Raw genomic sequence first — 16,621 nt, 5'->3', positions numbered from 1 at the left:
ATCAGTAGTTTGCTGGTCACTCTTTTAAGATCGTTTCTTTAAGAGTAGTTATAATTTCATGTTATTATGGCAGAATTCAGCAAATCAAGGCAATACAAAAGATACCTAATTACAAATAATAGGGACATCTTTAATTCAACCTGCAGTGGTTTTGTCTCATTTTACAGGTGAAGCCCTTTGACCCACTGGGCCCTCAGCTTAGCAGGACTTTTTACATGTCTTTTTACATGTCTAATTAAACTTGAAAACATGAACCACTGCAAAAACAAATAAACAAACAAAATCTAAATCGCATAGTAACTATTGAATTGTTTTATTTAAACACACACCCGGAAGTGGCGCTTTGACTCTGACTAACTCGACCTTGTTGTGCTGAAATGAAACAGGTTTGAAAGTCCGACAGTGTGGATTGAGGAAGCCCTGTGAAGGCGTCTTGTTTCTGCCCTGTCATCTGTCACAAGTCTTATGGACTTTTACTCGGCGTCCACCGGAGGCCTGCAGGCTGGTACGGATGAGGACTGGCCGTGTGTCTGTCCGCCTTAGCGCAGATGAAGTGGTCGTGTTTTTTCTGAGGCTCCTTCCCACAGCCAGATACCGACATCATCACTAAACTGCCAAAATGAGGATATTCACGTCGCTGCTGAAAAACGCCAACCCCAAAATCGAGTATTACTCCAGATTTTCTCCGTCTCCACTCTCCATTAAGCAGTTTCTGGATTTTGGTAAGTAGTTAGCTCTCATCTGAAGAAGTGATGAGGATGACAACCTGAGGGCCTCTTGTTATTTGCCCATTGATGCAGCCCACTGTCTGTAGGAAAAGCTCTGGCCTGTTATTAATAGAATAAGTCTGCTGTGAGCTGTCTTGAAACATTATACTTGTTATGCTCAGATGCCCTCATTTGCAGCTTTGTTTACTGTGTGGGACCTGTGGTTTAATTCATACTGGATGATTGTTTGGGTCTTACTGAGCTGAATTCAAAGCAGGAAACACTGTGTTTTTATATGGAAGTTACATTATTAGCAGGAAAAAAAGCCCAAATTTAAACTTTTGTTTTTCCTCCAAAAGGTCACATCAACCAGAAACTGATTTAGTGATGGTGCTGGAGTATGAATGAAACTTAAAAGTCAAGATGACAGTTGTTAATTGCATGTTCATAGCAAAGCCTTTCTTAATCCATCCATGATTAAGCACACTGGCTTTGTTACGCAAGTTGTTCTCACAGCTGTGGACGTGATGTGAGATGGAGGAAACGTGTTGTGTTATCTCTCCAGGAGTAAATGTTTGTACAAAGACAGCGATAGGGCAAAAGATACCGCTGTGTTTCAACAGGAAACAAAGGAGCCATCATCCAAGTCTCAGCACATGCAGACTGTGTGTTATTTCAGGGCTGGTTCAGTTGTTGGTACTTTCACTACCCAGTTTTTTAAATGTACAAGCCTGCCTTCATATTGCTGAATCAGGAAACAACTCTCCTTCGAGCTGAGTTGATGGAACACTTCCCTTCATTCTGCTGGGGCGTCTAGTTTTCAACCCCAAGATAATGAAATAGCATCACATCCTATTGTCTGCTGTCGGCCGAGGTCACTCACAGGGCATCACTATATGTGCACAGCAGGTTTCCTGTAACACAAGCTGAAGTCTCTGTTTGTTTTCAGTGACCATTGTTCCCTGAAAAATCCTGAAAGCATTTTCTCCAGCAGATTTTCACTGTGTTCAGTGGTTTTCTCTGCTGAGGGTTTATGGGATTCATGTGCTTATGTAGAGATATTTGCACGCACACATTAGAGGCTGGGATACTTTGCACATGGTACAAATGTGGGTGGTTAAGTATGTGAAATCCAACGTTTGTTTACATACAGTTGTTATGGGAAAGTCATTTAAGCTTATACAACATTAATTGTTTTTACTGGTAATCCTTCCATGACTGTCCTTTCTATTGGGTACCATGATTCATGATTTCCCTCTGTAATTGAGACTGATGTTGGTAATACTGACTACATTTTTAGCCAGATAGTTTAAGGTATCATATTAAAGGTTGGAAATTGAATCTTCCTCCAGTTCGCTACTTGTAAATTTTAGCAGTGATTGATATGTTTACTTTCTCAACTGATTTAGGAAGGTTTGTATTTCATTTGCCTCATTTAATAATAATAATAATAATAATAATAATTCTTATTATATTTAAAAAAAATTAAGAGAAATGTTTTGCAAATGATGAAATGTGTTATCTGTGAGCCTTTTTGCCATGAAGTGACCACTCTACGAGAAGTTTCAGATACTGCAGTCACTTTTAATCAACAGTTTTGACAAATGCCATTTCTCTCTTAGGCAGGGACAATGCATGTGAGAAAACATCCTACGTTTTCCTGCGTAAGGAGCTTCCTGTGCGGCTGGCCAACACTATGAGAGAAGTCAACCTGCTGCCTGACAAACTCCTCAGCCAGCCTTCTGTCAGACTGGTTCAGAAATGGTGAGAAACCTTCTTCACCAATACCCATTATATTCCCAGCAGGCGGTCAGCTTTATAGTAGTATAAATGTTAGGTGTGTATGGATAAATAATAACTGCTGAAGATTTAAAACGTACTAGTAAAAAACCCCTTTGCTTGCCATTTGTTTTACTCCATTTTGCCGTCTAGGCTATCGCCTTCCTTTCTCATGGTAGTGATGTGCGATACTGCAAGATTTGGTATTGATCCGATACCAAGTACATACAGGGCCAGTATCAACGATACCAATACCGAGGTGAGCCTGTTTTTCCATCTCAATGGGCTGTTTTCCTGCTCTCATGGCTGGATCCTCTTACTGCCAATCTCCAGTTTGGCCAACGACTAATGTCCCTCCAACCAGTCATTTGGGCAGTGTGTTGGTGAGCCTGAGGGAGCACCTCGTGAGTGGGAGTCTTGCTCACTTGAGCCACAACACCATAGCTGGCTATGGCTTTCTGCCATGCAGCTCCAAGACATTTAAGGGATCTGCAACTGACCAACATGGTATTCTGGTCCCCACAACACTGAATGCACAGTTTGGCCAGTTCGACCTGAGGAAGACACTACATTCTGTGCTGGTATAGCTGCTTATGATCACTGTCACTTATTTGTCTTTGTGGCCACGGAATCAGTGAAGCAGATTTCCAGTTTTTGCACCTTCATGGCCATCACATGGGTGGTTGACATCACAGTGGATGGGTTTCCCGTGTCCCTCTACTAGAACAGAGCCTGGCCACAGTCTTCAGCGCAAAGAGTGTTTTCTGAATTGGGACGTATCCGACCTTACTGTCTGCAAAAGATGCTCTGACAGTGAAGTTTGCTGAAGGGTCCTGGTATGCAACATCACTGTCCTGGCCCATGCTCTCTGTTAGCTTTCTGCAGAGCCTGACATCCTCCCTACTGTTTCTCAATTTTCTGTATGGCAGACCCTGGTGGAGTGCTCCATCAGACAACAACAGTCTCTTCGGTTTTTTTTATGGTCTGGTCAAGGAGCTCCAATTGGTGGTGAAGGAGGCAGAGAAGTTTCAGAAGCATGTGATAGTGCCTCCTACCCCTTGGTGGATGGCATGATTACCATAAATACTGACCTAGAGACAGCTGCCCCTCTCCATCTCCACTGACTCCTCCTACTTTGCCACCACACTTCACTGATGAGCTGCCGGCTGGTGGCCAGAGGCAGGATGCCAGGTCCAACAGAGTCCACAGAATGTGTGTATTTCTAAATAACTATTTGTCAATAAGGTATTGCATGTTGCCTTAAAAGCAAAGCTTTCATTGTAATGACAGTTGATTCTTATTTCTCATGTTGTATCAAATGACTGTCTGACACACATTCTTCATAGGGTGCAGCCATCCCACCATTTTCCTGTCATCTGGGGATGAGAGTGAGTTTGCTTCACATAAGCAACACACTTTTTCCTTTCCCAGACATTTTCAGTGCCACTCTCAAGGGGTGAGCCTGTTTTTCCATCTCAATGGGCTGTTTCCCTGCTCTCATGGCTGGATCCTCTTACTGCCAATCTCCAGTTTGGCCAACAACTAATGTGCCTCCAACCAGTCATTTAGGCAGTGTGTTTGTGTTGGTGAGCCTGAGGGAGCACCTCGTGCAGTTATAGCCACAGTCTTCCCATCTCCTCCTGTCTCCCTTCCACTGTCCCTGCCCAGCCATTTTGCTCATGTCCCTCTATGTGCTGCTTGAGGGGTGTCAAGCAGTGGGAGTGATGGAGCAATGTACCATGGCTTGTCCACTTTGTGTCGTCTCTGATTTGCACTGTTCAGTTTGCCACATTTCCATTGATGTTTGATAAAGTGGTGATAAAGCAAAAGGAGTGGCTCAAGAAGAAGCACATTAAGGTCTTACTACTACTACTACTTACTGTATGCAAAGGAAGTTAAAAGCAGGTTACCACCAGAGGATTAGAGGCAGTTTTACTTTGATTACTTCCCAGTTCCAACATATCCCAATATGTTTGAATACTATGGAAGACGTAATGGAAGATGAGAGTGCTAATGCTGCACATAAGTTAAAGACTTGCAACATGCCAAGGGAAAGTGGGAGTTTGCACATGTAAAATGAATATCTAAAAATTGTTGATCACGGAAATACTGGAGAAGAGTTAATTGGTATGAGCATGCTTCAGTTTAAACGTTGCCTGTAGAAATAAAGGAAAATGAAGAGAGATTTCTGAAGATTCACTTTTGAGATTGAATAAAATTTGCAATCGTCACTATGAATAAAGTTCTTAGCTGGAGCTGCAGTACATCTGATGATGGCAAAGCATCCTATACCCTTTACTTGGAAAAATACAGCATATGAGCTTTTGGAATAAAATGTGCTGAGGGCCAGGTTCTTGGATCCTGTTATATTTATTTAAAAAATACTCCAGCATTTTCCCCAGTAACCTCTCCAAACAGAAGAGTAAAGGCAGTAGCTTAGCCATGGCAATCAGAATGTGGGACAGTAGAAATACTTTCACAATGGGCAAGAAAACTGAAAGTAGGACCATTACAATTAAAAGCCTCTAAAGGAAGCAAAACAGTAATAAGGCAACACAGTAACATTTTGTACAGGGAACCTCAGGAAACATCTCAGCACTACAGGCAACAAAACTAAAGCTCTTCTACAGCCAATGGGTAAAAAGTAACCAGTAAGTAGTTATGATGTCGGTGATGGATGCAACTAGTAAGCTGAATAAACTGGACATTGAAACAGAAATAACACTGACAAAGACAAACATTTTCTCTCAAAATGATCTTGACAACATGAAAGAAATTGATGTGGAGTACCGTGAGGGAAAAAATGATTTGATTTCCTGCTGATTTTGTACGTTTGCCCACTGACAAAGAAATGATCAGTCTATAATTTTAATGGTAGGTTTATTTGAACAGTAAGAGACAGAAGAACAACCTCAAAAAAAGTCCAGAAAAACACATTTCAAAAAAGTTATAAATGGATTTGCATTTTAATGAGTGAAATTACTATTTGACCCCTTCGCAAAGCATGACTTAGTACTTGGTGGCAAAACCCTTGTTGGCAATGACAGAGGTCAGACGTTTCTTGTAGTTGGCCACCAGGTTTGCACACATCTCAGGAGAGATTCTGTCCCACTCCTCTTTGCAGATCCTCTCCAAGTTATTAAGGTTTCAAGGCTGACGTTTGGCTCCCTCCACAGATTTTCTATGGGATTAAGGTCTGTAGACTGGCTAGGCCACTCCAGGACCTTAATGTACTTCTTCTTGTACCACTCCTTTGTTGCCTTGGCCATGTGTTTTGGGTCACTGTCATGCTGGAATACCCATCCATGACGCACTTTCAGTGCCCTGGCTGAAGGAAGGAAGGAAGTTCTCACCCAAGATTTGACGGTACATTGCCCCGTCCATTGTCCCTTTGATGCGGTGCAGTTGTCCTGTCCCCTTAGCAGAAAAACACCCCCAGAGCATAATCAATGTTCCCACTTCCATATTTGACTTTAGGGATGGTGTTCTTGGGGTCACAGGCAGCATTCCTCTTCCTCCAAACACGGCAAGTTGAGTGATGCCAAATAATTCGATTTTGGTTTCATCTGACCACAACACTTTCACCCAGTTCTCCTCTGAATCATTCAGATGTTCACTGGCAAACTTCAGACGAGCCTGTACATGCGATTTTTTTGAGCAGGGGGACCTTGCGGGCGCTGCAGGATTGCAGTTCTTCATGGCGTAGTGTGTTACTAATTGTTTTCTTGGTGACTATGGTCCCAGCTGCCTTGAGATCATTGACAAGATCCTCCCGTGTAGTTCTGGACTGATTCCTCACTGTTCTCATGATCATTGAAACTCCACGAGGTGAGATCTTACATGGAGCCCCAGACCGAGGGAGATTGACACTGATTTTATGCTTCTTCCATTTGCGAATAATCGCACCGACTGTTCTCACCAAGCTGCTTGGCGATGGTCTTGTAGCCCATTCCAGCCTTCAATCTTGTCCCTGACATCCTTGGACAGTTCTTTGGTCTTGGCAATGGTGGAGAGTTTGGAATCTGATTGATTGATTGCTTCTGTGGAGAGGTACCTTTTATACAGGTGAGAAGGTGTGCCTGAGAGACTTTTATCAAAATGACAACAAGGTGTGGTATATGAGGGGATGGCTACCACTGGGTATTCCATGGGGTATATCACAATGCTGTTTGATTGTACCTGCTTATACAAAGGAACCTCTCAACAATGAGCTTGTACAAGGACCTTATCTAATTGATTTACTTTTGGGTTTTTGCTTAGGTTCTGGAGCAATTCACCGTCACGACACTGCTATCAAGTTTGAGCTTATGATTCAGAGTTAAACCGTCTCAGATCTCTCTTGTAGACAGATGGTGAATCAAGCCAAAGTTTTGAGAGATAGAGAATGAATGTCTATCTCTGTGTGGTCATTTCCTTACCGGGCTGTGCTAATTTTGCCCTCAAAAGTACATGAAGATAACAAGGACAAGTTTGAGGCAATGGCAGTCAACACCATGAAATCCAGCTTTTATACTGATGATCGCCTCAAGTCTGGCCACAGAAAAACAGGCTATTAATCAGATGAAGGATCTCAATGAGCTGTGCTAGATGAGGATTCAAAAAGATGAAAATTGGGTAACGATAGCCGTGTTACTGGATGGCCAGTTAACTCATCAAGAATGGCTGTGTTTTCTATAAACAAATGTAGTCTATAGTTAGAAAGCAAAGGATGGCAGACCTTACTTTGGATCACATGTCAGATTTACCACCTTTGACCTCCGTTGCCATGGACTGTTTTGGAACACAACAAAACAAGAGTTTGAATTAGTAATGTAGCCATGATTTGTTTTATTAAAAAAAAATAAATCAGTCAAAATGAAGGCAACAGTTTCCCCAGCTGGTGTAGTTTGGATTGTTATACATGTGAGTCAATGAGCAGGTTAAACAATACAGGACGTATTGTTCAAAAGCAGAACAGTTCACTACAGCCTCATTGAGACAGAACATTTGTTACATATTGTAATGCAGTTTTCTCTGGATTTGGCCCTGCGCTCCTGGCTGATTTCACTGGCTGCCCAGGAAAGATGCTGTCTGAAGCGCTGTCTGAAGCACATGATGGAGGTCACTCAGTTCTGGCACCCGCCAGATGAGCACCGACAATTTTCAGTTCAGTGCCTTAGCGCGACATCAGAGTAAGACCAAATAAGGACAATGGGGGCAATGGTTCACAGGGCTGTGCCCAGTTCACTGAGTCTTGCATTACTGTACATAACCAACTTTCTTGATCCTTGTTATTCTACTGGACTCTGGACTTTATTATATGCTTTACAAGTACCTGTAATTAAATGATAAAATTCCATATTTTATGTTTTTATAGATGAGTTTAAGTTTCTTTGTACAAATCCTGAACAATATTTTCCAAATTGTTTGTTGGTGAATTCAAAAAGGGAAAATCTGGGTTTTATCAAAACACCAACATTAGAGAGAAGTACACCGTTATACTGGAATGCCATTACATAAATGAAATATGGAAAAAATATTATATGATGACATTTACTGACAGTGTTGAAAATGATACACACGAGCTAACATGTTGGCCCACAGATTTGAGATGTGCTCAGTGACTGTGAAGGCTTTTCTATTCAGAGTTTTTATACTCCCTGACCTGTAATCACAGTACGAGGCTGCTGCATAAAACTCTGCAGTACAACCCAAAGGTTTATAAATGTTGCCCTCTGATTATATGAAATCTCATGCATAGATTTGTAGTTTAGCTGTCTGTGCACAACTAACCTAAAATTAGCTCTGTCTGGTCGACACTTTCAATCACTGGCATTTCAGCCTCCACAAGTTCAATTGTTGTGAATGTGTGTGCACACGTTTGTGTAGGTATTTATTGTTGTGTATTGTATTTTATTGTATTCATCTTTAATACAGTCTGTCCCTCCCTATTTGCTGTGTCTGAATTAAAGTTTGATCTGGTCTGATCTCTATGTAAAAATTGAATTTGAACTGTTTGCTTTAATAGGTACATGCAGAGTTTTGTGGAGCTGCTGGATTATGAGAATCGAAAGCCGGAGGACCCGCATGCTCTGAACGAGTGAGTGAATATTGTCTTGAATAATGATTCATAAATGAAAGTACAGCACTGTATACTGTCTCAATGTCTATAGCTAAACTTCTCTGCTGACTGTACCGGTAACAGTGCATGATTATAGTAAAACTATGCTTGTGTCATAAACACAGGCAGGAATTAGGCTAAGGGAGTCTGTTTGTTTCAGTTTTCTGTCAATAGTGTCCAATTGGTCTGTTTGTAAGTTGATCGATTTTGGTTTATTTTAGTTTCCTGGAGCTCTTGATTGAAATCCGTAACCGTCACAATGATGTGGTTCCCACCATGGCTCAGGGAGTCATAGAGTACAAGGAGAGGTTTGGCTTTGATCCCTTCATCAGTAGCAACATCCAGTATTTCCTCGACCGCTTTTACACCAATCGCATCTCCTTCCGCATGCTCATCAATCAGCACAGTAAGTCTCAAAGTCTCTCTTTGATTCATTAAGCCACAATTGTATTGTCTGTCTTGGCAGCTGGTTACATTTTGTTAATGATCTGACTGTCACCAACTAACTTTTTTTTCTGTGTATTTCTGTGTAGCTCTCCTGTTTGGTAATGACACCAACCCTGCTCATCCAAAACACATAGGTAGTATAGATCCAAACTGTAGTGTGGCTGAAGTCGTCAGTGGTGAGTTAAAGAAGGTTGTATTTGACAATCTACTTCTAAAACAACCATTACAATCCATATCTATTTGAATGTATACACAGCACTGCTCTGTACTCTGTGAATACTGTACTGTACTGTGAATTTTTTGGTATGTGTCAGCTGAATTATTTTCTTAATTTTTAAATATTTGGATAGTTAATGGGGCAGCATGGTGGATTAGTGGTTAGCACTGTTGCCTCACAGCAAGAAGGTCGTGGGTTCGTCTCCGGTTTCCTCCCACCAAAAAAAAACAAGCATGTTAGGTTGATTGGTGACTCTAAAATTGCCCGTAGGAGTGAGTGTGAGTGTGTGAGGTTGTCTGTCTTTGTGTGTCTATATGTGGCCCTGTGATGGACTGGTGACCTGTCCAGGGTGTACCCCTGCCGAGAGAGAGCTGGGATAGGCTCCAGCAGATCCCCGTGACCCTGAGCCAGGAAAAAGCGGGTATAGAAGATGGATGGATAGTTAATGGAGTTTGCTTTATATTACACAGGCAGTGACACAAATCCAAGTTCATCCTACTCCACAGCATGTTTACATAGTTTTTAAAGAATATCAGGAGCGTATATCCAAAGCTGCATTCTCAGTGACCCAGAGCAGACGCTACATTAGTGACCAGCAATGATCACAAATGACTCACAAATTACAAAACTATTTTCTTATTCAGTTTTTGTTGATTCCCTCATATTGTTTTTACCATCAGATGCCTATGACACAGCTAAAATGTTGTGTGAGAAGTATTATCTGGCTGCTCCAGAGCTCAAGATTGAAGAGTTTAACAGTAAGCGATATTTTGCTTTTGAGCACTAATCCATTCAGGCATTTTACCATTTCTTCCTTTAACCTGTGATACAGCTATGGATGTATTATATCAGTTCAGTTAGAAATACAGTGTACCATAGGAGTCCAAATCTAAGCCTGTAATTATTTGCTTATTTGCTTTTGCAAAAATTACAGCATAATATATTACAGCTTCTGTTGGATGTAACAGAGGATGTTACTGGACAGGGACCTGCATTATTATCAAAGTGATCATTATTTTTTAATTAAGTTTAGTTTTTTAACATCATATTTACACTCTAAATGAATTGAGATTAAACTATCAGATTGTGTCCAGTCTGTCTGTACAACTTGCCTACCATCACACACTGAAAAGAACTAGCTGGATTTGTGTGTGTGTGTGTTTCATCTCCTAACAGCAAGTAATTCTTGTCTCCCAGTGAAGGCCCCTAAAAGGCCCATCCAGGTGGTATATGTGCCCTCTCATCTGTTCCACATGCTGTTTGAGCTCTTTAAGGTGAGCAGGGCAGCATCAGTGCTGTTAACCTAAGTGGTTTAGGCCTGTTTAAATGTAATTATCTGTAATCAGACTATAATAAATAAATAATAATATCAAGGTACAAGGACTCATGCTGAACTCAGTTAATTAACTGTGGGTGATTGCAGAACTCAATGAGAGCCACTGTTGAGCTTCATGAGCACAGTGACAAAGGATTACCACCAGTAAAGGCAAAGGTTACTCTGGGTAAAGAGGATCTCTCAATAAAGGTATAACAAGCACAAACACAGAACAGTATTATAAAAGATTGTGGTATTAAAGCATGGTCTCAGTCTGGCTCTTTTCTTCTCTCCTACTTTCTTGCTTCAGATCAGTGACAGAGGAGGAGGAGTTCCTCTGAGAAAGATAGACCGTCTGTTTAACTACATGTACTCCACTGCTCCTACACCGAGCTTGGAGCCAGGAGCTGTCCCATTGGTACACATTCACATTAAATCAAATCAATATCAGCCACGGTGCCCAACTTTTTTTTTTTTTTTTAGCTCATACATTTGTTAAACTGTACGTGACATGACATCTGGGAAATTAGAGTTGTAATTTTCTCCCCCTCCCGCCCCACCATGTAGGCTGGTTTTGGCTATGGATTACCTATTTCCAGGCTTTATGCCCGATACTTCCAGGGGGATCTGAAACTCTACTCCATGGAAGGCGTTGGCACGGATGCTGTCATCTATTTGAAGGTAATGTGAACGAGTCAAGAAGTGCATCCTGAAGTAACTTTTCTGTCTCCTATATACATGATACTGACAGTTTTAAAGCAGTGGTTTGACATTTTGGGAAATACAGTAATTCAATTTCTTGCTAAGAGTTAGATGAAAAAATGTATCTTTTTAATTCCTGTCTGATCAGTATGATCTACTGCTAGAGCCAGGAGATGAAAAGCTCAGGTTAACATAAAGACTGTGAGCAGGGGATTTTAATCTTAAAATATTAAAATATGAAACATAAAAAGTAAAATTTGTAAAAATGTAAGAAAAACCTAAGTAACATGTCTTATTTGTTTAATCTATACATAAATGACAAGGTAGTAGGCTGCTTATTTGTGTCTGACTTTACCATATGTACAATAAGGAAGCCATCAGTTACAAAACACGAAACAAAACATTACAGCAAAGGGAAACGCTTCATAATTTCCTGCCATGTTTGCTTTCTCTGTAACTTACATTTAGTTATGACTTTGCAGTAAATCTATGACCTTTAAAAGAATGCAAAATCCATCCATTACATTGTAGGGACTGATGGTGGCAGAAGAAGGAAGATATTACTCAAAGGCTGTTTTCCTTGTAGAAATTTTGTGATGCCATCATAAAAACAGGGTCCTCACATATTTGCTTGGAATTGTCCTTTTATTCAACACGAATAATTCAGTTGTACTGAATAAAAGGAAACATCTAATTTTTTGGTGTGCACACCCTTGATATTTATGCTTTGAATTTAGATTTTGGTTATAGTCACACTAACTTCCTTTCTGCTCTTTCTATGTGACCAATATATTCATCGATTATCCAGCTTTTTATTGTTATTATCCAGGGTTGAGGGAGATAGAACCAGGCTAGGTTTTTCCCACCAAGAAAAACTTTATTGGCTGTATATTTATCATTGTCCCTTAGCTCAAAAGCAAATACGTGTATCTCCCAAACTGCTGAACTTGCTGTAAGAATGTTCTTATTGGCTTGTGTTTTGTTTCTCAATTTAAAGGCCCTGTCCAGTGAGTCTTTTGAGCGCCTACCCGTGTTCAACAAGTCAGCATGGCGGCATTACAAGACCAGCCCTGAGGCAGATGACTGGAGCAACCCCAGCAAAGAGCCACGTGATGCCAGCAAGTCCAAATACAAAGCCAACAGATAACTCTGCTTGGCCTGTTAGCCCAGTTAGTTGCTGGGACCCATAGTGCCCGCACTCTGCCTAGAGCATGTACGATGAAATATTGCCCTTGGGTGAGCACTTGGTTTTGGACCTGAATGGCTTTTAAGTTCCAGTAGTTAAAGCACTGTAAAAATGGATGGCCTTTACGCAAATCAGTACCCAATGGCAATGGCCTTCATCAGCGTAGTTTGCATTGTTGTGGCATTACCACTGGCTCGCCCTCGGAGGAGTTTGAAACAAACCTTTTCCAAATTTATAGATTTCTGCTGTCTAACCCCATTTATAAATGAGTGATTATTTTGACAAAGTATTACAGATGTAGACTCCATTTTTCTTATATGGCCATTACTTCAACCTAAATTCAGTGCTTCACTGTTATCTCTTCCTCATGCCTAGTTTGGCCTGCTTCATCTATGCTGCCTAGGCAGCCATTTCGAGTATTGTTGCTCCATTCAATGGCTTCAGTATCTTTGGTCTTTATGACACCCATAAATATTTTTATTGAGGCATCTCATCTGCTACTCTTTATCAGTAGATGTGGTAAGAAAGAGCCTCTAGTGGTTGTGGTAATTATGACATAAGTAAAGGGGGAAATGAAGTGATGCAGTATATAGTCCATAGATGGATGGATGGGTCATAAAATTGATTCCGTTGCGAAACATTGCAGTTGTTGATGATTTTTTAACCCCATCCCTGATCTTTTCAAATCTCCTGCAAGTACTTTCAGTGACTAAACAAGTCGTTTTTGTTAGTAAAGCGCTTTATGTTTATCATTGTAAGTGTGACAACAAAGGTGGTAGTGACCTACTGACACCTCCTAGTAGGTGGTGTATAGACCATAACCATAACTGTGGTTGGGAAACAAATGATAGCAGACCATTGAATGGTGTGATAACATCCGAAGCATGTGTCCGTGAAGGTCACTGCTCCCTGTGGCTGAATAAATCATGCACTGCTGATTGAGTGTCATTCTCACCATCAGTGAAGGCTTGTATTCTGTTTCTCCTTCTCAAACAGGCACATGCTGAGGCAGAGGCTGTGGGTTTCAGTGCAAATGGGAGGAGGAGGATTAATTTCCTTCCGTTGGGAGACACTTTTGACTCATTGCACAATTAGGCCAGTGTGTCATTGGCATAGTAAAGACTTGTTTTGTTTGCACTCTATTTAAGCCTGAGTAAATGAAAGAGATTTCTGCCCAGATGCAATAGTTGATGTGGAAAAATGTTTAAAAAAAGCATTGCATCAGAAAGATGCCTTATTTTTAAAGATCACCTATACTGTGTCTGAAAACATGTAACATCTGTGATTTATTTTAAACAATCTGCCTTTAAGGCTTTAAATTTGACTTACATTACTTCTATTAACATATGTAGGATTTCTTTAAAAATTCGCCTTGAAGGCTTTAAATTCACTTATAATGTAGAGTCAGAGAAACTAAAGTTTTATCAGCGTATTTTTAACTACTTTACTCTTAGAAGTTAGCTACCCATCCACCAGCATACTGTTGGCAATTCTGACCATCATCAGACATTTTTGGTTGTGCGCCAGTGCTAGACCCTGATTTAACCACTGATATAAAGGACCAACGCTGCATCCGTAGGATGCTGCTGAAATTGCACCATATCAACTTTGTCCATCAAGTAGCTTCAACCACACCAGCAAAATATATGAAACCTCACAGTGAAGAATGAACCTCATACATCACACAAGAACTATAAAAGTAGGATTACATCATTACATCCTCAGTGGTGCTTTTTGTCTTATAATTAAGTGAAAATGTCCAAAACACATAGTCAAAATGCAGGAGTAGATACATGACAGGTTTTCATTTACTTTATCCACAAATTCAAAAATACAGTTAATGATCTACTTTTTAAGCATTGTGCACTGTTTTCTTTTCCTTTTAATCTTTCACTTAAGAAAAGAATTTCATCTTAACATCTTTTAATATTTTTTCTATTATCTTTGAAAGTCTGTCCTCATTTTTATTTATTTATTTATATGAAAAAGAGTCAGCAAAAAATTGAGTGTTTGGAAAAGCTGACGCGAAAATGTGATTAAGTGGTTTGAGCTCTAAACCGCTAAAACACCACTGGGTACTGAAACATTGCAAATTTTGCTCATGACTGTCATGTTCACTCTATTAGTGTGCTTTACTAATTGTATAGATACTGTATATTTGCCTTCCAATGACTTTCAATCAGTTCAGACCTCTATCTATGTTTTAGATAGAGGTCCTCTACATTTATTATAATCAGATCCCAGATCAGCCCTTTACAATAGCAGCATCATTTTGGAGGTACTGAAATTGACCCATTTATTAAGACCAGATGGGAATGTCATTATTTTTGAGGTGACTTCCTTCTCATCTCCTTTAGCTCCACCTGATGTAAAAAGAAAGGAGTGTAGATGAAAAATCTTGAGAAGGGGCTTCATATGGAGAGTTTCCTCATCCTGTAGGTTCTTTGATTTTTAGCCACACTGTTCATCCCTGCCAATGTCTTCATAACCTGCTAATTACACTGAGTAATACTTACTGACCACCTTGCTGTAAAGGAAATGCTGTGTTATAGGTTAATGACTGCTGTCCTCTTCATTTATGGGCCTCAGTTATCATCTTTAATATGTGGTGTCACTGTAAAGTTGTTATAATCATGTTACAGCTCATGATCTGTTCTGATTTCCGTGACTTAGATGCCCAAGGATCTTCTGCCTTTGGTAGTTGTCAACCTTTACTGCTAAACGACTGTCTGTGTACCTGTGGTGTTTTAGAAAATATTGCTTATTTACCATGAATATATATATATACTGTAAGTGCAGCCAGTGTGGAGTGATTTTGTTTTTCACCCTACTGTACTTCTGGCTTAAACAAATGTATTCATATTCACATGCATGAACTCCCTACTGCGGATTCATGCAAAGATATGCGAATAATGCAACATCAGCAAACACAATAAAGGTGATAAAGCAGTGTAAACAATATGATTCAGCATGAAATCAACTTATAGTACCTATTGTTAGTTTTGACAATAAAGAAAATTGCTGCTGTGTGTTATCTGTCTTTGGAGATTGTTACATTCTCTCATCGTAAATTAGGAAATGTTGACCTTAATTCATATTCACTTATTCTTTTATTTACATTGAACATTAAAAACACATTCCCCAAGTTTGAACATATAGTGCAGGTTAACATGTAGTGCGTACTGGACATTAAGGTCTCTACATTGCATTAGGGTGTTTATTGTATTGTTAGGGTAGGAGAAAGGTCTGCTCTGGCCTGGTATGGATGGGCAGACCTGCACAAAAGTGTTGTTACATACATTTCCAATAATAGCAAAGAAAACAACAGAGCAATGTTTTGGCGTTTGAGGACCTGATAGTTCACCTGGAGAGCTTCAGTTATTGTATGTTTCAAGTATCATCAGAGTCCTGGAGATAGGCTGCATCTCCAAGTTTGCCGGTTTTGATTGACAGCTGGCACCATATTCCAAAGAGCAAAACAATGTCTGCTAAACATTGAATGGTGTACCATTGAGGACTGTTTAAAAGATCCATGGCTTTTTATGGTAAAAGAATCTCATCTTTCTACTGATCAGTTATTGTGATACAAGATAATTGTGGAATCTACTGATCAGCTGTGTGTTTGTAAGGCATGTGACTACAAACTAATGATTACATTAATTCAATATTGTCTGTATGGTCTCAATGACTAATTTTACATTCAGTAAGCTAATGACAAGGCTGCTTTTTCTATTGCATCATGTTTTGGGATTATACAACAGGCATTTCACAGATTAGGTGCAGTCCAAGTCATAGATCTTTAGGAGTTTCCTTAGCATCTGTAATTTCATAAGACTGTTTCCAGATTTTTGAACTAGACTTAGAACTGTTTGTTCTCCCACAAGACTGTGCAAGAAGCTTTGTTTTCTGTTTTAATCTGCACTCACTGCAGCATTTTTGCCCCAGTTACCTTGTATTTCTGATATATTTTAGGAAACCAGATTTTTACATAAATTAGTTGTAATTTGTCTTTGAAGGTATATCAATTGACTCACTCTTTCTATGGACCATTTCACATTGATATACACTACAGTGATACAAACCAGCACTGACTACATGTTTGAGTGCCAAAGGTTTTCCAGTGCTTCTCCTCTTCTGTTGTAGGGCATGCCCTGGCTCTCATTTGATT

General features: G+C 40.1%; 1 protein-coding gene across 4 annotated transcripts; it reads left to right on the top strand.

Annotated features, from left to right (window-relative positions):
- The first annotated feature begins 346 nt into the window (after positions 1–346).
- Positions 347–15,487, top strand: pdk3a (pyruvate dehydrogenase kinase, isozyme 3a). Of its 4 annotated transcripts, XM_026292067.1 has the most exons (12): positions 347–722; positions 2,330–2,471; positions 8,494–8,565; positions 8,808–8,992; positions 9,120–9,209; positions 9,931–10,008; positions 10,448–10,524; positions 10,674–10,775; positions 10,876–10,983; positions 11,133–11,246; positions 12,265–12,385; positions 13,450–15,487. In XM_026292067.1, the coding sequence occupies exons 1-12, from the start codon at positions 620–622 to the stop codon at positions 13,458–13,460; spliced, it is 1,203 nt and encodes a 400-aa protein (XP_026147852.1). In that variant the 5' UTR covers positions 347–619; the 3' UTR covers positions 13,461–15,487. The 4 variants fall into 4 exon arrangements, with proteins under 4 accessions (XP_026147852.1, XP_026147851.1, XP_026147855.1 ...); XM_026292066.1 differs by having other exon boundaries at positions 12,265–15,487; XM_026292070.1 differs by lacking the exon at positions 347–722 and adding an exon at positions 2,640–2,745 and having other exon boundaries at positions 12,265–15,487.
- Positions 15,488–16,621: the final 1,134 nt, after the last annotated feature.

The sequence above is a fragment of the Mastacembelus armatus genome, chromosome 20 (genome assembly GCF_900324485.2).
Source record: "Mastacembelus armatus chromosome 20, fMasArm1.2, whole genome shotgun sequence".
Taxonomy (NCBI): Eukaryota; Metazoa; Chordata; class Actinopteri; order Synbranchiformes; family Mastacembelidae; genus Mastacembelus; species Mastacembelus armatus.
The sequence above is the reverse complement of the archived record's forward strand: the minus strand, read 5'-3'. Positions and strand labels throughout refer to the sequence as shown.